This window comes from Vulpes vulpes, chromosome 7 (genome assembly GCF_048418805.1).
Source record: "Vulpes vulpes isolate BD-2025 chromosome 7, VulVul3, whole genome shotgun sequence".
Taxonomy (NCBI): Eukaryota; Metazoa; Chordata; class Mammalia; order Carnivora; family Canidae; genus Vulpes; species Vulpes vulpes.
Genome location: NC_132786.1, coordinates 30,712,051 through 30,735,658, shown reverse-complemented (window position 1 = coordinate 30,735,658; position 23,608 = coordinate 30,712,051). Strand labels below are relative to the sequence as shown.

General features: G+C 36.7%; 1 protein-coding gene across 1 annotated transcript in view; it reads left to right on the top strand.

Moving 5' to 3' along the window:
- LOC112916313 (disintegrin and metalloproteinase domain-containing protein 32) overlaps nucleotides 1–23,608 on the top strand; it is a 161,718-nt gene that overhangs the window by 52,617 nt on the left and 85,493 nt on the right. The window contains exon 11 of the mRNA XM_072763476.1: nucleotides 19,841–20,018. Coding sequence (XP_072619577.1) covers nucleotides 19,841–20,018 — 178 coding nt within the window. The remainder of the gene's footprint in view (nucleotides 1–19,840; nucleotides 20,019–23,608) is intronic.

Below are 23,608 nucleotides of genomic sequence, written 5' to 3'. Positions count from 1 at the left end.
TGCATATATATATATATTGTGTATACATATATTCCATTGCATATAGATGTATACCACATCTTATCTATTCATTGGTTGATGGACATTTGGGCTCTCTCCATAGTTTGGCTATTTTTTTTTTTAAAGATTTTTAAAGTTTATTCATTTGAGAGAGAGAGAGAGAGAGGCATGAGCAGGAGGAGGTGTTGGAGGGAGAGAGAAAATCAGATTCCCTGCTGTGCAAGGAGCCTGATGTAGGCTCAATCCCAGAACCCTGAAATCGACCGAGCAGAAGGCAAGACACATAACTGATTAAGGATTAAGCTATCCAGGTGCCCCTAGTTTGGCTATTGTAAAAAATGTCATGTTGCTGTAAACATCAAGGTGAGTATCCCTTTGAATCACTATTTTTATATCCTTTGGATAAATACGTAGAAGTACAATTTTTGGATCATAGGGGAGTTCTATTTTTAACATTTTGAGGAGTCTCTGTACTGTTTTCCAGAGTGGCTGCAGCTGTACCAGTTTGCATTCCCACCAACAGTGTAAGAGGGTTCCCCTTTCTTCACATCCTCACCAACATCTGTTGTTTCTTGTGTTATTAATTTTAGCCATACTGACAGGTGTGAGATGGTATCTCATCATGGTTTTGATTTATATTTCCACGAGGATGAGTGGTGTTGAGCATTGTTTGTTTTTATCTGTTATCCATCTGTAGGTCTTTTTTGGAGAAATGTCTGTTGATGTCTTCTGCCCATTTCTTAATTGTGTTGTTTCTTGAGTGTTGAGTTTGGTAAGTTCTTTATAGATTTTGGATACTAACCCTTCATCAGATATGTCATTTGCAAATATCTTCTCCCATTCTACATGCTGCCTTTTAATTTTATTGATGTCTCCTTTGCAGTGTAAAGCTTTTTACCTTGTTGAAGTCTCAATAGTTCATTTTTGCTTTTATTTCCTTGCCTATGGTGATGCGTCTAGAAAGAAGTTGCTATAGCTAAAGTCAAAGACATTTCTGCCTGTGTTCTCCTCTAGGGTTATCCTGGTTTCCTGTTGCCTATTATGGGATTTCATTTATTTTGAATTTATTTTTGTGTATGCCATAAGAAAGTGGTCCAGTTTCATTCGTCTGCATGTGGCTGTCCAGGTATCCCAGCAGCATTTGTTGAAGAGGCTGTCATTTTTTCCATTGGATATTCTTTCCTTTTTGTCAAAGATTAGTTGACCATATAGTTTTGAGTCCATTTTTGGGTTCTCTATTCTGTTCCATTCATCATGTGTCTGTTTTTGTGCCAGTGCCATACTGTCTTGATGATCACAGCATTGTAATACTGCTTAGTGCCCAAAATTGTGATGCCTTTAGTTTTTATTTTCTTTTTCAACATTACTTTGGCTATTCAGGATCTTTTCTGGTTTTGTAGAAATTTTAGAATTTTTGTTATATTTCTGTGAAAAATGCTAGTGTTATTTTGATAGGGATTGCATTGAATGTGTAGATTGCTTTGGATAGCATAAACATTTTAACAATATTTGTTCTTCCAATCCCTGATCATGGAATGTTTTTCCATTTCTTTGTGTCTGCTTTAATTTCTTTCATAAGTGTTCTGTAGTTTTCAGAGAATGAATCTTTTACCTCTTTGGTTAGATTTATTCTTAAGTATCTTATGGTTTTTGGTGCAATTATGAACGGGATTGATTCCTTCATTTCTCTTTCTGCTGCTTCATTATTGGTATATAGAAATGGAGCAGACTTCTGTGTATTGACTTTATATCCTGTGACTTTGCTGAATTCCTGTATCAGGTCTAGCAATTTTTTGTTGGAGTCTTTTGGACTCATGTTGTCTGCATAGAGTAAAAGTTTTCTTCTTGTTTGTTGATTTGGATGCCTTTATTTCTTTTTGTTTGATTGCTGAGGCTAGGACTTCTAGTACTATGTTGAACAATGGTGGTGAGAGTGGACAACCCTGTGTTGTTATTGATCTTAGGGGAAATGCTCTTAGTTTTACCCATTGAGGATGATATTAGCTGTGGGTTTTTGTACATGGCTTTAATAATGTTAAGGTATGTTTCTTTTATTTCTACTTTGTTGAGGGTTTTTATTAAGAAACAATGCTGTATTTTGTCAAATGCATTTATTAAGAGGATCATATGGTTCTTACTCTTTATTTTATTAATGTGGTGTATTAACATTGATGGATTTGTGAATGATGAGCCACCCTTGAAGCCCTTGAAAAAATCTCATGTAGTTGTGGTGAATAATCTTTTTAATGTACTGTGGAATTTGATTTGCTAGTATTTTATTGAGAATTTTTGCATCCTTGTTAAATATTAGGGACATTCATCTGTAATTCTCCTTTTTAGTAGTGTCTTTCTCTGGTTTTGGTATCAAGGTAATGCTGGCCTCATAGGATAAGTTTTGAAGTTTTCCTTCCATCTCTTTTTTTGGTGAACAGTTTCAGAAGAATAGGTATTAATTCTTCTTTAAATGTTTGGTAGAATTCCCCTGGGAAGCCATCTGGCCCTGGACTCCTGTTTGTTGGTAGATTTTTGATTATTGATTCAATTTCCTTGCTGGTCATGAGTCTGTTCAGGTTTTCTATTTCTTCTTGTTTCAGTTTTGATAGTTGATATGTTTCTAGGAATTTACCCATTTCTTCCTGATTGCCTGTTTTGTTGGCATATAATTGCTGATAATATTCTCTTATAATCCTTTTTATTTCTGTGGTATTGATTGTGATCTTTCCTCTTTCATTCATGATTTTATTTACTTGGGTCCTTTCTCTTTTCTTTTTGATAAGCCTGGCTGGGGTTTATCGAGCTTGTTAATTCTTTCAGAGAACCAGCTCCTGGTTTCGTTGATCTGTTATGTTTTTTTTTTTCCCTATATCATTTATTTCTGCTCTAATCTTTATTATTTCCCCTCTCCTGCTGAATTGAGGCTTCATTTTCTGATTCTTTTCTAAGTCCTGTAGGTGAAAAGTTAGGTTGTGTATTTGAGCCTTTTCTTGTTGCTTCTTGAGGATGGCCTATATTGTTATATACTCCCCCTTAGGACCACGTTGTTACATCCCAGAGGCTTTAGACTCTCATGTTTTTATTTTTATTTGTTTCCATGTATTTTTTAAATACTTCTTTAATTTCCTGGACCCATTCATTCTTTAGTAGGATTTTCTTTAACCTCCATGTACTTGTGGTCCTTCTAAATTTTTTCTTGTAGTTGACTTCAGATTTCATAGCTTTGTGGCCTGAAAATGTGCATGGTATGATTTCAGTCTTTTTGTACTGGTTGAGGCCTGACTTGTGGCCCAGGATGTGATCCATTCTAGAGAATATTCCATGTGCACTTGAAAAGAATATGTATTCTGCTGCTTTAGGATGAAGTTCTCTGAAAAAATCTGTTAAGTTCATCTGGTTCAGTGAGTCATTTAAAGACCTTGTTTCCAATTCTTCCCTTAGATCTTGATCTTTAAATTATCTGTGCATTGCTGTGAGTGGGGTGTTAAAGTCCCCCAGTCATATTGTATTATTATCAGTGAGTTTTTGTAAGTTTTTATTAATTGAATTATATATTTGGCTGCTCCCAAATTGGAGGAATAAATATTTACAATTGTTAGATCTTCTTGTTGGATAACCCCTTTATTATTATATAGTGCCCTTCTTCATGTCTTATTACAGTCTGTGGTTTAAAATCTAGTTTGTCTGATATAAAGATGGGTATTCTAGCTTTCTTTGATGTCCATTAGCATGATAAATGGTTTCCCACCTCCTCATTTTCAATCTGGAAGTGTTTTGAGGTCTAAAATGAGTCTCTTGTAAGCAGGTTATCAATGGTTTTTTTAAAAAAAATCCATTCTGATACCTTACGTGTTTTATTTGGAACATTTAGTCCTTTACATTCAGAGTAATTGTTGAAAGATGTGGATTTAGTGGTATTATATTACCTGTAAAGTCACTATTCCTTTCTATTTTCTCTGTTCCTTCTAGACTTTGTTACTTTTGGTCTCTTTTTCCTGTTCAAAGGGTCTCCTGTAATATTTTTTGGAGAGCTGGTTTAGTGGTCACAAACAAAGAACTATGAGCCTGATTCCAAAGAAAGAAAAGAAGAAGGGGGAGGGGGGGAAGGAATAAGAAAAAGGAAAAATAAAACCAAACCCACAGCCTGGTCCTATTTCAGCCAGAATTGAAGGGGATGCTTTGAAGCACTGTAGGATCAGTAGAATTGGTCCATGTGGTGTCCTGTGTTGCTCTTCTGGAGCAGAGGCCTGCTGTGCTGGCTCAGTCAGTCCTGTCCCAGTGAAAATGTATTTGCCAAGCACAGGGGGGCAAGTTTTGCTGTAAGTGGCTTCTACTTCCACTGGGGGCTGCTGAATTGCTCTCTGAAGTGCAACTGTGTTGGTGGGGAAGGTGAAATGGTGCTACCCTACTTTCTCATACCCGGAAATGATATTTCACACATCCCATTATTCAGGAAACCCTCACAGAAAAGTGAGGGTCATTAGTCCACCTGGCAAAACAACTTTCCTGTGTTTTATTTTTGGCATTCAGCTGGGATTCAAAACTCCAAATCTTAAAGGAGCCAGCATTACATGGATCTGCTCCTTTCTTCAAATTAGAGCCTCACTGTACTCTGATTAGTGCCTTTTGTCCCTGAAAAAACAGTCCCACATTTGCACGATGCACAGAATTTGTGGTTTGGCACCAGGAAAAGCAGAGACCAGGTTATCTACCCTCTGCATGTGCCTTTGTCCCCTGCAGATGAAAGGCTGTTTGCTGGCATCTGTGGGACAGGCAATATACCCTTTTCCAAATGTGCTCCAGAAAGGGGAACAATCTCTCCCAAAGCGACCTAGGAAACCCCTAAACCACTTTGTGTACTCTCTGGCCAGCACCCTCCTTCTCCCCCTGAAGCATATGCCATAGTTCTGCTCTGGCAAAAGTCACACACTTTCAAAACCAGAGAGACTGAGCTCCACATACTGTTTGCAAAAACTCTACTACCCTCTGTTCCCCTGGCCCCCTAGCCTGTGGTCTGTGAAGTTTTCTTCTTGTGTGAAACCCAAGGCCACACTCTCTTAACTCCTCCTCTCTCTCTTGCCTTGGAAAGGGTTCCCTTGCCTTTGTGGCAAGGCAATTTTTCTCTCCCTCAATTCACTTCCATGCACCTCACAGCTGCCAGCTGTCTCCTTCCAGCTGTTGAGATCCTTTTTCCAATCCTCAGATCAATTTTCTGGGTGTTCTAAGTGATCTGACCTCATACAGCTCTGTTTGAGGAACAAGGAAAGTCCAGGGTCCCCCTATTTCTCTACCGCCTTAACTCCTCCTGGCTTTCTTTTGATGTCCATTAGCATGATGGATGGTTCTCCATCTCCCATTTTCAATCTGCTGATGTCTTTAGGTCTAAAATGAGTCTCCTGTAGGGAGCATATAGTTGGATCTTTGGGGTTTTTGTTTTTGTTTGGTTTGTGTGTGTGTGTGCGTGTGTGTGTGTGTGTGTGTGTGTGTGTTTTAATCCATTCTTTTAATCAAGTCTTTTGACTTGAGCATTTAGTCCATTTACATTCAGAGTGATTATTGAAAGATGTGAGTTTAGTGCCATTGTGTTACCTATAGAGTTGGTGTTTCTGGTGATGTTCTTTGGTCCTTTCTAGTCTTTGTTGCTTACGGTCTTTTGTCCCCATTCAAAGGGTCCCCTTTCATATTTCTTGCAGGGATGGTTTAGTGGTCATGAACTCCTTTAGTTTTTGTTTGTCTGGGAAACTCTATATCCCTCCTTTTACTCTAATGACAGCCTTGCTGGATAAAGTACTCTTGGCTGCACATGTTTCCCAATCAACACATTGAATATATCCTGATACTCTCTAGTTCAGAAATCTTATTTATATCTGGATTAATATATCTGACCATAAGTTCTACTTCCTGTTCTTTCTTTTGGGGTGAATTTTGTCATTTTGTCCAGAAGAGAAAAGTAGGAAAAGAAAAAAAAAAAACCCAAAACAACACAAAAAATTATTTCTTAGGTATGCTTTGGTCTACTTGTTAAAAAAAGCTCGATCCAAAAATAAATAAATAAACAAAAAATATAAAAATACAAAATACATATGAAAGAATTTAAAAACAATAAAAAATAAAAGAGGAATTAAAAATGAAAAAAAAATAAAAATAAAAAGGAAGCTAGATCCTATTTCCCTTAGAGCTGAAGCTCTGTAGCACTCTATGATCAGTAGACTTGGTGATTGCAAAGTGTGTTGGTTTTCTGGGGAGGAGCCTGTTGCCGGGGTTCTCAGGTGGACTTGCCCTAGTGGGAATGCCTCTCCAGAGTGTGTGTGTGTGTGTGTATAGCTCTGGCCTCCACTAGGTGGCTCTGTTTTGCTCTCTGAAGGCTTTCAGAGCTCATGGACAGAATGAAAATGGCTGCCCCTGCCCCAGTCTCTAGCCCCAGTGCTGAGATTCCATGCTCCCTACTCTTTAGGAAGCCCTCACAGAAGAACAATCAGCCTTGTGTGCTTGGCTTCCCTCAGATCCCTGCCTTCACCCTGCCTGTGTCTGAGCTATTTTATCTCTGGTGTGTGACTGGGTTTCAAAGCTCCAAATTTTAGGGACTCCTCTGGTGTGGACCTGCACTCATCCTCTGGGGAGGCATGCTTGCTGCAGCAGTTCAGAGTTTATGGCAACTCGGAGCAGAGAGTGGGCACCTAGGCTCGCTGCCCTCTGCCAGAGACCCTGCTCCTATGCCTGAAAATAGTGTAGCACACCCATGCCACCTGTTCTTAGAACCCAGGGAATGAATCCTCAGACCACGCTGTCCACTCCTGGGTTTCTGCCCTACTTCTCCGTCTAAGCACCTTTAAGCCAGGCACAACTTTGGAAATGCTAAACATCTCAAATTTCAGATTTTGTGCTCTACTGCTTATAATTTTTTGTAGTAGTTCCTGCAAGCAGGACTATCTCCCCTCTGCAGTACCCACAATTATTATCTTCCCCCACATCAACTCTCTGTACCTCCTATCTTCCAAAGGTGGTTGCTTTTCTACTTGTAGACTTGCAGTTTTGTTCTGTCAGACCTCAGATTTATTTCTTGGTGTTTTGAATTTGATAATTTAGCTGTGTTTGAGGGATGAGGCAAGCTTAGGGACCCCTACTCCTCTGCCATCTTAACTCCTGCCCTCAGGTTTATGTAGTGTTCTACATTTTTCTATTTGTGCGAAGATGTCACACGATTGCAGGGTTCTTATCTCATGGAGTTGAAGAATGAATCTTGCAGACACAAAAGGGTGAAGTGAATTGAAAGTTTATTAAGAGAACAGAAAGGAAAGAAAAAGCTCTCTAGACTCAGAAGGATCCTGAATGGGTTGCCATTGAGGACTTTTAGTGGGTCTTTTATTGAGAACTGATTGGGGAGCTTTTGGCCTTGAGATCCTTGTGCCATCTTGGTTTGTCACCTTATCTCTTGTGCAGCTCTGTGTCAGCATTACCACCTGTCAGGAATAGTCCCAGAGCCTGAGAAGGGGAGTCAGAGGCCTCCTATCTATTTCCAGACCCCTTCCCTATTCATGGGACAGGACCTGTGGGCAGAAACAGCCATATTGGGATTGTGAGGAGTGACGGATTGTAAACTTTTTAATTAGTGAGGGTGAGGGATAGCGCAATTCTCCAAGGGATCTGGAGATAAGGTTGCTTTTGAACATAAAGGTAATAAGGCAGCCACAAGTTCCTTGAAGAAGATCATGCTCTGCATGTTTCAGGGATCTATCAGTGGGCTGCAAGCTGTAAGATTTTAATTTGTTAATTTGTTTTTTAATTTGTTTAATTTGTTTCTTTTGCTTTTGTTTACCACATCAAAAAGACTGTGTTAAGTGTGACCTATTCATAATTGAAGAAAAATGAAAAGTCAAAAGTGAAAATTAGGCATTAATTTTTGAAAATATGCTCTTTTCATACAGCTCAAACTCTAACATACATATTTATATAAATACATATTTCATTACAAATTAGATCTAAATGTATATATAAAACAATATTTTATATGTATATACATGTTTACACACATAAGATATAGTTTTATTAAGTTAAATATATAATAAAGTATATGTTATAATGTTTATTAAATCAAATATACAATTTATATAGATATATGAAGAATTTGAGAATTCAAATGGGGTGGGGGGCCCAGGTTCCACCCCATGGCGCCGACACTTCTACTGATCCCAGGCTCTCCAAAGCCATCTCCGCCCAGGGACAGCGCTGAAGTTTTCCGTTTTCCCCAGAACGGTGCACCCCAAGCCCCAGGCGCACCCCCCGTACGCCCCAAAGGCAAGCGGTCACCGCCTTCCTCCACTCTAGGTTCTTTAACAGGCTCAGTCCCAGAGGGGAGGACTCCTATGCCTTGAGCCTGGGACCCACACTGGCTGTTCGCCCTCCTCCGAAAGGGCGCGGCCGTGTGGGACAAAAAAAGAAAAAAACAAAAAACAAAAAACTGTGACTATTGTCCATTTGGCCAGTTATTTTCAAATATGCTATGAAATATTTCATGTAGGTCACCCAGAATCCACTACTAATGATAATAAGAATATCATATATAGGGAGGGAGGGACAAGATAGCAGAAGGGTAGGAGTCTTCAACTCACCTGATCCCACTAACTTACCTAGATAATTTTCGAAACATCCTGAACACCTACAAATTTGACCTGAGATTTAAAGAGAAAACAGCTGGAATGCTACAGAGAGAAAAGTTTTCACTTCTAACAAGGTAGGAAGGCAGAAAAAGAAAAAAAAGAATAAAGTGGAGGAGGGGAAACGTGACTAGCTGGGCTAAAGCAGAGTTGGGAAAGCCTTTGGGGCAGGAAAACTCAGCCCTGGAGAAACGGGAGCTTTAAAAATCTGCACTGGAGCTTTCCCTGACAGAAAAGTGCTTAGCAGGGAAATCGGGCAGTATCAGAGGAGGGGCAGTGAAGCCTCAAGATTCCCAGAGTCAGTATAAGAGGAGGGGCCCCAAGGGGAAGCTAACCACAAACTGAGGTCCAGTATTGGTTAAGAGATGGAGCACATCTGGCAATCCTGCATTGCCCCTGGGACAGGTGGAAGTGGGGAGGGCACAGGAAAGTGAGAACTCTCCTGCTGCTGGGTGCGCCCCCTCAAGCTGTGCAGATCAGTGCACCAGCACCTGCCCCTGGGAGCATCTAGGTCAGTGTGAACTGGGAGCTGCGGTTAGTTAACTCACGGGGACCTCGACTCTAGAGCTGGAGATCTGGCCGCTGCCAGATTTGTTTTTCCTCTTTGTTTCACCTTGTGAATGGGTGAGGTGGGGCCTTTAGGGAACAAAGGACTCATGGGATGAACAGCTCATATTAAGCCTGGCACCTGGCAAGGGGCAGGGCATCCCCACCCAGGCACAGACAACTGAGAATCAGGACAGCAGGCCCCTCCCCCAGAAGACCAGCTGGGAGAACAGGGGAAGAACAAGTTTATTGACCAAGCAGAGCTGGAAACTCCAGGACTGAGGGAAATTAGTATATAGAACTAGAGCATCCTTTTTTTTTTTTTTTCTTTTTCCATTACAACTTGTTTTTTTTTTTTATCAGACTAAAAATTTCCAATATTTTTTCTCTTCTCACCTTAACTACAATATATTTTACCAGCTCTTCATTTTTTAAGGTTTTTTTCCTTTTTGACTTTCATATTTGTACAATTACATGTCTTAGATATACTTTTCACTTCTGGATTCCTTTCAACATATTCAGTTTAATTTTGGTAGATATATGAGACATGGGTTTTTGTTTTTTTCTGCCTCATTTTGTATTACAATGGTGGAAGTTAGTACCTTCTAAAACATGACCAGCATATACCCAGAACAAAGTGGAACACCATGTTGGTTTATTCTGTGAGATTATAGTCTCTCTTCCCATTCTGCCCCCCTCTTTTATCTTGTTTACGTGTTTTGGTAGTCAATGTTGGGGCTTTCTATAAGTATTGCTGGTTTATATCAATTTGGGATTGAGCACCTTCTAACATACAGAACAAAATATACTCAGAACCAAGAGGATCACCCTCTAGGACACCTCATTTAGACCACATTCTCCACTACCACTTCCTCACCACCACCATCCCTCCCACTTTATTTTTTTCTCTTTTTCCTCTTTTACTTTTTGCTCTTTTCTTTATTTTTGGTTTCTCACTTTTTTTATTTTCACTACTTTGTTTCAAAATTTGTTTTTTACTTTAGTGGTCCTTTTGTTTTATTTTGATCTATTCTCTTTCTTTTATTTTCTGGTCTCTGACAGAGTTATAGAATTTGGATTTAAATACAATGTCAGAATTTGGATTTAAATACAATGTCAGAAATTAAATTCAGATGTACAATTATAAAGCTACTGGTGGCTCTGGAAAAAAGCATAAAAGACTCTAAACACTTTGTTACTGCAGAATTGAGATTAATCAGACTGAAATTAAAAATAGATTAAATGAGATGCAATCCAATCTGGATGTTCTAACTGCTAGGGTTAATGAAGTGGAAGAGTGACATAGAAGACGTGTTGATAGTACAGAAGGAAACAGGAAAAAAGAGAAACACAATTAAGAGTTCATGAGGAAAGGCTTAGGGAAATAAATGATAACTTGAGAAGGAAGAATATATGATTGGGATTCCAGAAGAAGCTGAGAGAGAGAGAGAGAGAGAGAGAGAGAGAGAGAACCACAAAGTATAATTGAGCAAATCATAGCTGAGAACTTCCCAAATCTGGGGAAGGAAACAGGCATTCAGATCCAAAAGATAGAGAGGACCCCCCCCCCCCAAAAAATAAAAACTGTTCAACACCTTGACATTTAGTAGTGAAACTTGCAAATTTCAAAGATAAAGAGAAAATTCTTAAAGCAGCATGAGACAAGAGATTATTAATATATATGGGGAGAAATATCAGATTAACAGCAGACCTCTCCACAGAGACATGGCAGGCCAGAAGGAATGGCATGATATATACAGAATGGCATGATTTATACATGATATAAATGAAAAGAAACTGCAGCCAAGAATACTTTATCCAGCAAGGCTGTCATTCAGAACAAAGGAGAGATAAAGAGCTTCCAGGACAGGCAGAAACTGAAAGAATATGTGACCACCAAACTGGCTCTTCAAGAAAGATTAAGGGGGACTCTATAAAAGAAAGAGGGAGTGCAAAGAAACAATCCACAAAACGGAATGAACTGGTAATACAGTGACACAAAATTCATATGTTTCAATAGTTGCTCTGAACACGAATGGGCCAAATGATCTCATCAAAAGCCCCAGAGTATCAGACTGGATAAAAGAGCAAGACCCATCTATATGCTGTCTATAAGGGACTCATTTTAGACCTAAGGACACCTCCAGCCTGAAAATGAAGGGGTGGAGAACCATCCACCATTCAAATGGACCTCAAAAGAAGGCTGGGGTAGCAATCCTCACATCAGATAAATTAAAGTTTATCCCAAAACTGTAGTAAGAGATGAAGAGGGACACTATATCATACTTAAAGGGTTCATCCAACAAGAAGACCTAATAGTCGTGAATATTTATGCCCCTAATATGGGAGCTGCCAAGTATATCAATCAATTAATAACCAAAGTAGAGAGAGACTTGGATAATAATATAATAATAGTGGGAGACATCAACATGGCACTTTCAGCAAATGACAGGTCTTCTAAGCAGAACATCACCAAAGAAACAAAGGCCTTAAGTGATCCACTGGACCACATAGATTTCACAGATATATACAGAACTTTCCATCTGAATGCAATTGAATACACATTCTTCTCAAGGCACATGGAACTTTCTCCAGAATAGACCACATACTGGTCTCAACTGATAGCAAAAGATTGGAATTGTCCCCTGCATATTTTCAGACCAAATGCTTTGAAACTAGAACTCAATCTCAAGAAGAAATTCGGAAGAAACTCAAACACATGGAAGTTAAAGAGCATCCTATTAAAAGATGAATGAGTCAGCCAGGAAATTAGAGAAGAATTAAAAAGATTCATGGAAACTTGAATAATTGAATAATAAAATGAAGATACAAGCATTCAGAATCTCTGGGATACAGCAAAAGCAGTCCTAAGAGGGAAATACATTGCAATACAAGCATGTCTCAAAATATTGGAAAAAACTCAAATACACAAGCTAACCTCACACCTAAAGGAACTGGAGAAAGAACAGCAACTAAAACCTCCACCAAGCAGAAGAAGAGAGATAATAATGATTTGATCAGAACTCAATGAAATAAAGACTAGAAGAACTGTAGAACAGATCAACAAAAACAGGAGTTGGTTCTTTGAAAGAATAATGAGATAGATAAACCCCTAGCCAGCCTTATTAAGACTCAAATTAATAAAATCATGAATGAAAGAGGAGAGATCACAACCAATACCAAGGAAATACAATTGTAAAAATGTGTAATGAGCAGCTATATGCCAACAAATTAGGCAATCTAGAAGAAATGGATGCATTTCTGTGAAACCACAAATTACCAAAACTTGAACAGGAAGAAATAGAAAACCTGAACAGGCCAATAGCCAGGGAGGAAATTGAAGCAGTCATCAAAAACCTCCCAAGACACAAAAGTCCAGGGCCAGATGTCTTCCCAGTGGAATTCTGTCATACATTTAAGAAGAAATAATACCTATTCTACTAAAACTGTTTCAAAGGATAGAAAGGGAGAGAATACTTCCACATTCATTTTATGAAGCCAGCATTACCTTTATTCCAAAACCAGAGAAAGACCCCACCAAAAATAATTATAGACCAACATCCCTCACGAACACAGATGCAAAAATTCTCACCAAGATACTAGCTAATAGGATCCAGCAGTACATTAAGAAGATTATTCACCATGACCAAGTGGGGTTTATTCCTGGGATGCAAGGGCAGTTCAGCATTCATAAAACAATCAATGTGATAGATCTCATCAACAAGAGAAAAAACAAGAACCATATGATCTTCTCAATAGACACAGAGAAAGCATTTGACAAAATACAGCATCCATTCCTGATTAAAACTCTTCAAAGTGTAGAGATAGCGGGAACATTCCTCAATATCTTAAAAGTCATTTACGAAAAGCCCACAGCAAATATCATTCTCAATGGGGAAAAACTGAGAGCCTTTCCCCTAAGATCAGAAACACAACAGGCATGTCCACTCTCACCACTGCTATTCAACATAGTACTAGAAGTCCTAGCCTCAACAATCAGAAAACAAAAAGAAATAAAAGGCATTCAAATTGGCAAAGAAGAAGTCAAACCCTCCCTCTTCACAGATGATGTAGTACTGTATATAGAAAATCCAAAATATTCTACCTGAAGATTGCTAGAACTCATACAGCAATTCCGCAATGTGGCAGGACAAAATCAATGCCCAGAAATCAGTGGCATTTCTGTATACTAAAAATGAGACTGAAGAAAGAGAAATTAAGGAGTCAATCCCATTTATAATTGCACCCCAAAGCATAAGATACCTAGGAATAAAAACTGCAGAACACTTCTGAAAGAAATTGAGGAAGACACAAAGAGATGGGAAAACATTCCCTGCTTATGGATTGAAAGAATAAATACTGTGAAAATGTCAGTGCTACCCAGGGCAATTTACACATTCAGTGCAAGCCCTATCAAAATACCATGGACCTTCTTCAAAAAATTGGAACAAATAATCTTAAGTTTTGTATGGAATCAGAAAAGACCACAAATAGCCAGAGGAGTGTTGAAATAGAAAACCAGTGCTGGGGGCATCACAATGCCAGGTTTCAAGCTGTATTACAAGGCAGTAATCATCAGGACAGTGTGGTACTGGCACAAAAATAGACACATAGATCAGTGGAACAGAGAACCAGAAATGGGCCCTCAACTATATGGTCAGCTAATATTTGACAAAGCAGGAAAGACTATCCACTAGAAAAAAGAAAGTCTCTTCAATAAATGGTGTTGGGAAAATTATACAGCCACATGTAGAAAAATGAAACTAGATCATTCTCTTACATCATACACAAAGATAAACTCAAAATGGATGAAAGATTTAAATGTTAGACAAGAATCCATCAAAATCCTAGAGAACACAGGCAACAACCTTTTTGAACTTGGCCACAGTAACTTCATGCAAAATACATCATGAAGGCAAGGGAAAGAACAGCAAAAATGAACTATTGGGTCTTAATCAGGATAAAAAGCTTCTGCACAGCAAAATAAACAGTCAACAAAACCAAAAGATAACTTACAGAATGGGTGAAGATATTTGCAAATGACATATCAGATAAAGGGCTAGTATCCTAGATTTATAAAGAACTTATTAAACTCAACAGCAAAGAAACAAACAATCCAATCATGAAATAGGCAAAAGACATGAATAGAAATTTCACTAAAGAAGACATAGACATGGCCAACAAGCACATGAGAAAATGCCTTACATCACTTGCTGTTAGGGAAATACAATCAAAGCCACAATGAGATACCACCTCACACCAGTGAGAATGGTGAAAATTAACAAGACAAGAAACAACAAACGTTGGAGAGGATGTGGAGAAAGGGGGACCCTCTTGCACTGTTGGTGGGAATGTGAAATGGTGCAGCCACTCTGGAAAACTGTGTGGAGGTTCCTCAAAGAGTTAAAAATAGAGCTACCCTATGACCTAGCAATTGTGCTAGTGGGTATTTTTACCCCAAAGATATAGATGTAGTGGAAGGCCAGGACACCTGTACCCCAATGTTCATAGCAGCAATGTCCACAATAGCCAAACTGTGGAAGGAGCCACAGTGTCCTTTGACAGATGAATGGATAAAGAAGATGTGATACACACACACACACACACACACACACACACACACACTGAAATATTACTCAGCCATCAGAAAGGATGAATACCCAAGATTTGCTTCAACATGGGTGGAACTGGAGGGTATTATGCTGAGTGAAGTAAGTCAGCCACAGAAGGACAATCATCATGTGGTTTCACTCATATGGGTATATAAGAAATAGTGAAATGGATTATAAGGGAAAGGAGGGGACTGAGTTGGAAAAATTAGGGAGACAAACCATGAAAGACTCCTAACTCTGGGAAAACGAACAATGGGTTGTGGAAGGGGAGGTTCGTGGAGGATTGGGTAACTGGGTGACAATCACTGAGGAGGGTACTTGATGGGATAAGCACTGGGTGTTATACTATATGTTGGCCAATCAAAGTTCAATAAAAACAAATGGAAAAAAATAATATCATATATACCTTATATTTACTATGTGTTAGAATTCTTCCCAAACAATTTCATGTATTAACTCACTTGACTTTCACAATATCTCTGTATGGAAGTCTCATAATTTCCATTTGTATAGATTAGAAATTGTTACACAAAAGATAATTATCAATGATCAGGTAGCTAGTTTGTAGTAAACCTGAATTTTGAACCCAGGCATTCTGGCTTTAGAATCTGTGTTAATAAACTTTTAGATTTGTCTGGTGCTTTATAATATTTAAAATGTTTTATACATATTCTTAATTTCTTATAAAACTCTTGTGTATAGGGGGAAGCGTTACCTTACTTTTACAAAATTTTGTATTTCCACAATATATCTCATACATGATTTTATGTAATTTTTAAAGGATGCCTGTAGGTAAGAAAATATTATTATTTCCATTTAATGTGTGTGTCTTTTAAAGTCTCTGGAGTACAGTAAGCCTAAATGACTCTATATTGGATATATAGTTAGTTAATGGCCAAACCTTACCTGTTGTCAGTAATGTTACCGATGATTTATTGGGCACCTAAAATAAGCTAGAGAGAGTTCAATTAGGCTCTTTTAAAAAAATATTTAATCCTCACAACAGTCCTATGAAGTGGATAGGTATTGTTATCCCTGTTTTGTAGATGAGAAAACTGAGAGTTAAATAACTTCATTTAAAACCTCCTAAGTCACAGTGTTGGTACTAGTTAACAAATTTTTCTAACCCAGAGCTTTGTTATTTTCTGTATTCCATACTGATGCTTTTTTTTTCTTTTTAAGATTTTATTTATTTATTCATGAGAGACACAGAAAGAGAGAGAGGCAGAGACATAGGCAGGGAGAGAAGCAGGCTCCATGCAGGGAGCTTGATTTGGGACTTGATCCTGGGACTCCAGGATCATGCCCTGGGCTGAAGGCAGGTGCTTAACTGCTGAGCCACTCAGGTGTCCCTCCATACTGACTTCGTATAGAAGACAGTTAATCATTAGAACTAACTTGTAGCATGTAGCAAGAGAACATTAGCATACATTTGAACAAAATTCTAATAATTCAGCAATCCTACAGTATATTATTTTGATGCTTTAATTTATATCTGCTTTTTATATGTGGGTTGCTTGTGTCTTAAACTCTCACTTTTAGGATAGTCTGCACACACAAATGAATTCAAAAGTGGATAGAGGAAAGGGGCATAGAACATGGCAAGAGCTATTAATGTAGAAAGCTAGGGAAAACTCAAGGCAAGATTTATTTGCTCTCCTGTCTGGCTGCATCATTTTACAACAAGGCAAAAATATTTGGAAGGAACATGAGGTTATCAGTTATTTAATGAAATTGAATTATTTTATTAATATTGCTTTTTTCATTCCTTGCTAAAACCAATTTCATTAAAGTATGGAAGTTTGATTGAAAAAGAGGGTATACGGGACTCCTGGGTGGCTCAGTGGTTGACTGTCTGCTTTTGGCTCAGGGCATGATCCTGGGGTCCCAGGATTGAGTCTGGCATCAGGCTCCCTGCAGGGAGCCTGCTTCTCCTGCCTATGTCCCTGCCTCTCTCTCTCTGTCTCATGAATAAATAAATAAAATCTCTCTCTTTTTTTCTTAAAGAGGAAGATATACCATTTTTCAGAATGAAATACATTGAGGGGAACATGGACTTTAGAATCTTCCACTTGTTTGTTACTTTTTCTCTTAGTTTTCTCATCTGAAAAAATGAGATCATGATAGCTACCTTGTATATTATACATTATTTGTGAGGACGTAAATAATAAAGTTACATCAAAGTTATTTATCATTGTGCTGTTATCTCTTATTTAAGGAGTAGGGAAAACCTAGGAAGAGATAACAAGAATAATGAGAACATGGAATTTAGGGGGGAAAATGTAGAAGAGAGAAAGGCTCTGAAAGGAAAATGGAAAATGAAGTAGTGGAGAAGATAAACTTTTTTTCAAAATGCTGTCAAGTGCTAGGCTTAACCTAAAAAAAAAAAAAAAATGGTAGAGAGCATTTTCCATTTCCAATGGGAAAATACCTTTACTTTTTTCTATCACTTAATTTTTCCGTCTCTGAACCCAGAACTTAGGCTGGGTAAGCTTTTATAAAACAATTTGGGAACCAAGCTAATATAGCATTAGAATTCAAAGTGTAAAATTGCAACAAAATAAATGGAAAAAAACCTCCATATAACTAATTACAAGTAATCTTTGGGAACATGTGTTCTTAAGAACTGCTGCTTTAGGGAGCAAAAAGAGATTACATGTAGTTGACTAAAAATCATTTCCAGAGCCAAAATATAGTTTTCAATTAAAATTTTCCACACCTTTCAATTTCGTTTTTAAGATGATCAAAGCTTATGGTTTATAGTAAAAAATATATTAATATTTAATAGTAAATATTTTACTATGTAATATTCAAAGAAGAATTTTGGGGTAAAAAATACCTGAACTTGTAGTCTTAAACAACTGTGTGTGAATGCTGATCCTGCTGATTTACAAACTGAATGAATTTTGTGAGGTTTTAGCTTTTCTGAACTTTAGCTCAATTTCTAGAGAAAGTTGGTGACTATACATCCCTGATGTGTAGTGAGGATTAAATTTTCAAGTATATAAAATATCTGGCTAATAATAGGTGCTCAATAAATGTCAATTTCCTCCTTGTCTGATAGACTTTTACTACATATTAAAAGTAACTCAGGGAAATATTCTGTGAAGTTATCTTTATTAGTGGTATGTGGACATAATGATATAAAATGCTGATTAATATACCATTTCTCTGAGATCTGTGAAAAAGCTCAGGACTAAGTACAGTATCCACTGGGTTAAAAAAAACCACTGGGTGGCTTAGCGGTTGAGCATTTATTTACCTTCGGTTCAGGGCCTGATCCCAGGATCCGGGATCAAGTCTCACATCGGAGTCCCTATGAGGAGTCTACATCTCCTTCTGCCTATGTCTCTGCCTCTCTCTCTCTCTGTCTCTCATGAATAAATAAATAAATCTTTAAAGTTTTTTGTTATTATGAAGAATCAATAAAAAATTGTTTGCTAAGTACTGTGCTTGTAATAAGTAATATCAACAATAAAGATGATAAAGTTCCTGCCTCAAACACTTACTACTTAATGAATCATCTATCATATAATATGTAGTATATATATAGTATATATATATATATATATAGTATATATAGTACATTATATATATATATATAGTACAAACCTGTGAACAAATACTGAAAACACATTGAAATAGAAAAGATTCAAACTTTCAAAGGGAGTGATTCTTTTTTTTTTATTTTTTTAATTTTTATTTATTTATTTATTTATTTATTTATTCTTAATTTTATAATGATCAGGGAAAAGACTGAGGGAATAGAAGAGAAATTTGAAGAATTGTTGATCTATATCTGAGAGTTGACATAAATAGATACAGCATTTTCTCCATTTCTAGGCAAAAGGCATTTTATACATATGTAAATATTTTTCTCTATACACAATAATTTACTTACAGTCATGCCCAGAAATAAAATTTTCTCTTAGGTATATGTAGTTTGTAATGCATATAAGGATAAAGTTATCTATTCTTATTTTTTTTTATTGTGGTAGGAGCAGGTAATAGGAATTCTCTTAAAATTTTAAATATGCAACACATGATTGTTAACTATAGTTACTATGTTGTACAGCAGATTTCTAAAGTGTACTCATATTGAATAACTGAAGCTTTATGCCCATTGAATAACTAACTCCCCATTTCTACCTACTCCTAGCCCCTGGCAACCACCATTGTACATGGTGCAAATTCTGCATCCATCTGAGATATATATGTGAGATCATGCAGTATTTGTCCCCTGTTAACTGGCTTATTTCACTTAGCACAATGTCCTCATTGTTCATCCATGTTGTTGCATATGGCAGGATTACCTTTTTTTAAGGCTGAATAATATTCATTGCATGTATATACCATATTTTAAAAATCCATTCATCTGTTAATGGACATTTATATTGCTTGTATATCTCTGCTGCTGTGAGTAATGCTGCAATGAACATGGGAGTGCAGATATCTCATTGAGATCCTGATTTTATTTATTTCAGATATATACTCAGAAGTAGGATTGCAGGATCATATGGTAGTTCTATTTTAATTTTGTGAAGAATGCTTCTACTGTTTTCCACAGTGAAAATTCCCCAATTTACATTCCTGCCAACAGTGTACCAAGGATTCTCATTTCTCCATATCCTTGCCAAATCTGATCTTCTTTTAACGATTATAGTCATCGTAACAGGTGTGCAGTGATATCTTATTGTGGTTTTGATTTGCAATTCCTTGATGATATTGAACACCTTTTCATTTTTCTGTTGGTCATTATTTTAAATAATGAACTATCTATTCAAGTCTGTGCCTATTTTCTAATCACTTGTTTGATTTTTACTATTGAATTGTATTTAATTTTATTTGAATGAGTACATGTCATGTATTCTAGTGATTAAAATTACATGACCGACTCATGAATAATTTTGACCCCCAAGCACTGGTTATAAACATTTATTGTTACCTATTAAATTTAACATTTTGAAATTAATTTATATAGAGTTGTGCTTTCAGAAGTGTACTGCCAATGACATTGTATGGATTCATCTCTAGGCGATCAAGTGGTGTGAAGACTTTTAGCAGTTGCAGTTTGAGTGACTTTGAAAATTTCATTTCAAATATGGGTGCCAAATGTCTTCAGAATAAGCCACAAATGCAGACAGCTCCAACATCAATCTGTGGCAATGGCAGAGTGGAGGAAGGTGAAGTGTGTGACTGTGGTACTGAGGAAGTAAGTCTGATAAATAGGAAAGTTAATTAATGAATTTATTGTTTAAGCTCATCTCTTTGTCATAAATGTTACATATCTAAAAATGACTGAGTATCGTGCAGAGTATTTATACTAAGTGACATCAAGTTTGAAATACATATAAGAATATACTATATAGTTAACAGTTTGAAGGATTTTGAACAAGTATAAAATGTACTCCCAGAAATTATTGCTGATGGGAAAAACAGGAGTCTAAAATGAACTCTTGTGTTCTAAACTAAATATATAAGATCTTTCCAAACCTGTGCTTTAACCTTTGGAAATGTTATAAATGTTTTATTGGAGATTAATGGGTCAGTCAACCATCAAGTACCTTTAGAGTATTATTTCACAATAGAATCAGTAATATGGTAAGGGAAGGCTATTATATTACAGTCTGAACATATGGTGATTTTAATTATTCACTTGGTAGTGAAGCTCTGAAAATATAGTGAATGTAAAAGGTCCAGGTTGTGGTACTTTTAGACAGTTCAGTATTTGCAGCCATACTGCAGATACTATACATTTCCTTGATTACAAGGTAGGTGGAAATAATATTAGGGTGTGATACATATATCGGTCTGAATATACTTGTATCCATGTCACACTGTTTTAATCACTATGCCTTTCTATTATGTTTTGCCATTTGGTAGAACAAGTCCTCCCTCTTAATTCTTCTTCCTGTCTTTTCTTCTTCCTTCCTTTCTTTGTTCCTCCCTTTCTGTGTTCCTCCCTCAGTCACTCCCTTCCTTTGCTCTCAATTTCTTTCTTTTAAAATATATTAACATACAGTGCTATAGTAGTTTCAGGTACACAGCAAAATGATTCAACAGTTCTCTGCATTTCTTGATTTTCGTCAAAATAAGTGTACTATTAATCCTTTTAATCTGTTGTCTTCATTCCTCTGCCTGCTTCCCTGTATCAACCAACATATTTTTCTCTATTTTTTGTGTGTCATTTTGTTGTTTTTGTTAATTTGTTTCTCAAATTGCACATTTGAGTGAGATCATTTGGTATTTGTCTTTCTCTGATTGATGTATTTCATTTAGCATTATACCCTCTAAGTCCATCCATATTGTCACAAATGTCAGGATTTTATTGTGTTTTTTTTATGACTGAATAATATTTGGTTGCTTAACATCTTTGAATAGCAGGCATTTTAAAATTTTTTATGAAGACCACTTTTTTCATGATTTTTGTGTCCTAAGAAATCTGTGTCTACTCAGGGTCATGAATATTTTCTCCTATGTTTTCTATGAGAAGTTTTGCAATTATCACTCGCATTTAGTCCGTGATCCATTTGAGTGTATTTTTGTGTTTGGGAAGATTTTGTTGAGGTTCATTATGTCCCATTTGAATATCAAATTTTTCTAGCAGTATTTGTTAAAATGACTGTCTTTTCACCATTGTACCACCTTAGCATTCATATGAAAATAAATTACTATATATTTGTGTCTATCCCTGGATTCTTTTCTGTTTATTTATGTAAACATACTTATGCCAAATCTCTACTGTTTTAATGTGTTTAAAATATTAATGTATTTTCACAGTAAATCTTGAAAACAGGTAGCGTAAATCATCCAACTTTGCATATTTTTCCAAGGTAGTTTTACTTTTCTGAGATTTTTGTATTTCTGTATAAATTGGAGAATCAGCATGTGAGTGTAAGGACTTTGGAATTGTGTGGTATTCATACATCAATTTGGGGAGAATTACTTTTTTTATTAAAATTGAGTCTGCCAAATGATACATGGTGTATATCTCTAGCTCTTCTTTAATTCATCTAGTTTTTCTATAGTTTACATATTGCTGGTATAGAAAGTACAATTGACTTTTGTGAATTTACTTTGGATCTAGTGTTGATTAGAAATGTTGAAAATGATCTTTATTTTTATTTTGGAAGGGAAAGCTTTCTGACTTTCACCACTAAAATATAATGTTAGACAAACATTTTTGGTAAACAGATGGTCTTCTCATGTTGAGGAACTTCTTTTCTATTTCTAGATAGACGAGTGTCTCAAATCAAGAATTAGTGTTGTATTTTGTCCTATGTCTTATTTTTGTGTCTACGAACTAATCAAATGAGTTTTATCCTTTTAAGAATTAATAGAGTATATTTTATTCATTGGTTTTTAAATATTAACCCAACCATGCATTCTGACATTAGCTTCACTTGGGTAATTCTGTATATATATTGCTAGATTTAATTTGCTAATATTTTGTTGGAATTACAGCACAAGGGAATTGTATTTGCAATCAGTTTTTTTTCTTGAGATATTTTCTGATTTAAGCATCAAGGCAATTCTGAACTCATAGAATGAGTAGGAAAGGGCTCCGTTACTCAGTACTTCTTAAAAAATTCTTTTGAAAAAATTAAATTTTTAAAATTTAAATTCAGTTTGCCAACATGTACTTTAATACCTAATGCTCATCACATCACTGCCCTCCTTAATGCCTGTCACTCAGTTACCCCATCCACCCACTCACCTCCCCTTCAGCAACCCTCAGTTTGTTTCCCAGATTTAAGAGTCTCTCATAGTTTGTCTTCCTCTCTAATTTTTCCCCATTCAGTTTCCCCTACTTCCCTTATAGTGCTTTATATTATTTCTTATATTCCACATATGAGTGAAATCATATGATTATTGTCTTTCTCTGATTGACTTATTTCACTTAGCATAATACCCTAGAGTTTCATCCATATTGAAGCAAATGGTAGGTATTCATCCTTTCTGATGACTAATATTCTATTGTGTGTGTGTGTGTGTGTATGTGTGTGTGTGTGTGTGTGTATGTAGATATATATATATACACTCACATATATATATATCTCTATATATATCTTCTTTACATCTATACATCTTTACATCTATACTTCTATACATCTTCTTTATCCATTCATCTGTTGAAAGACGTTTCAGCTATCTCAGCTCCTTCCACAGTTTGGCTATTGTGGACATTCTTGCTATGAACATTGAGGTGCAGGTGTCCCATCATTTCACTACATCTGTATCTTTGGGATAAATACCCAGTAGTGCAATTGCTGGGTCATAGGTAGCTCTATTTTTAACTCTTTGAGGAATCTCTAGACTGTTTTCCAGAGTGGCATACCAGCTTGCACATCCCTTCTCCACATCCTTGCTGTCATTTGTTGTTTCCTGTCATATTAATTTTAACCATTCTCACCTGTGTAAAGTGATATCTCATTGTGGTTTTGATTTGTTATTTCCTGATGGCAAGTGATGTGGAGCATTTTTTCATGTGCCTGTTGGCCATGTGTAGATCTTCTTTGAAGAAATGTTTGTTCATGTCTTTTGCCCATTTCTTGACTGGATTGTTTCTTGGGTGTTGAGTGTGATAAATTCTTTATAGATCTTGGATACTAGCTCTTTATCTGATATGTCATTGCAAATATCTTCTGTGAGCTGTTTCCTTTGCTGTGCAGAAAACTTTTTTGTCTTTTTGTTTTGATAAATTTATTTTTTATTGGTGTCCAATTTACCAACATACAGAATAAGACCCAGTGCTCATCCTGTCAAGTGCCCCCCCCCAGTGCCCATCACCCATTCACCCCC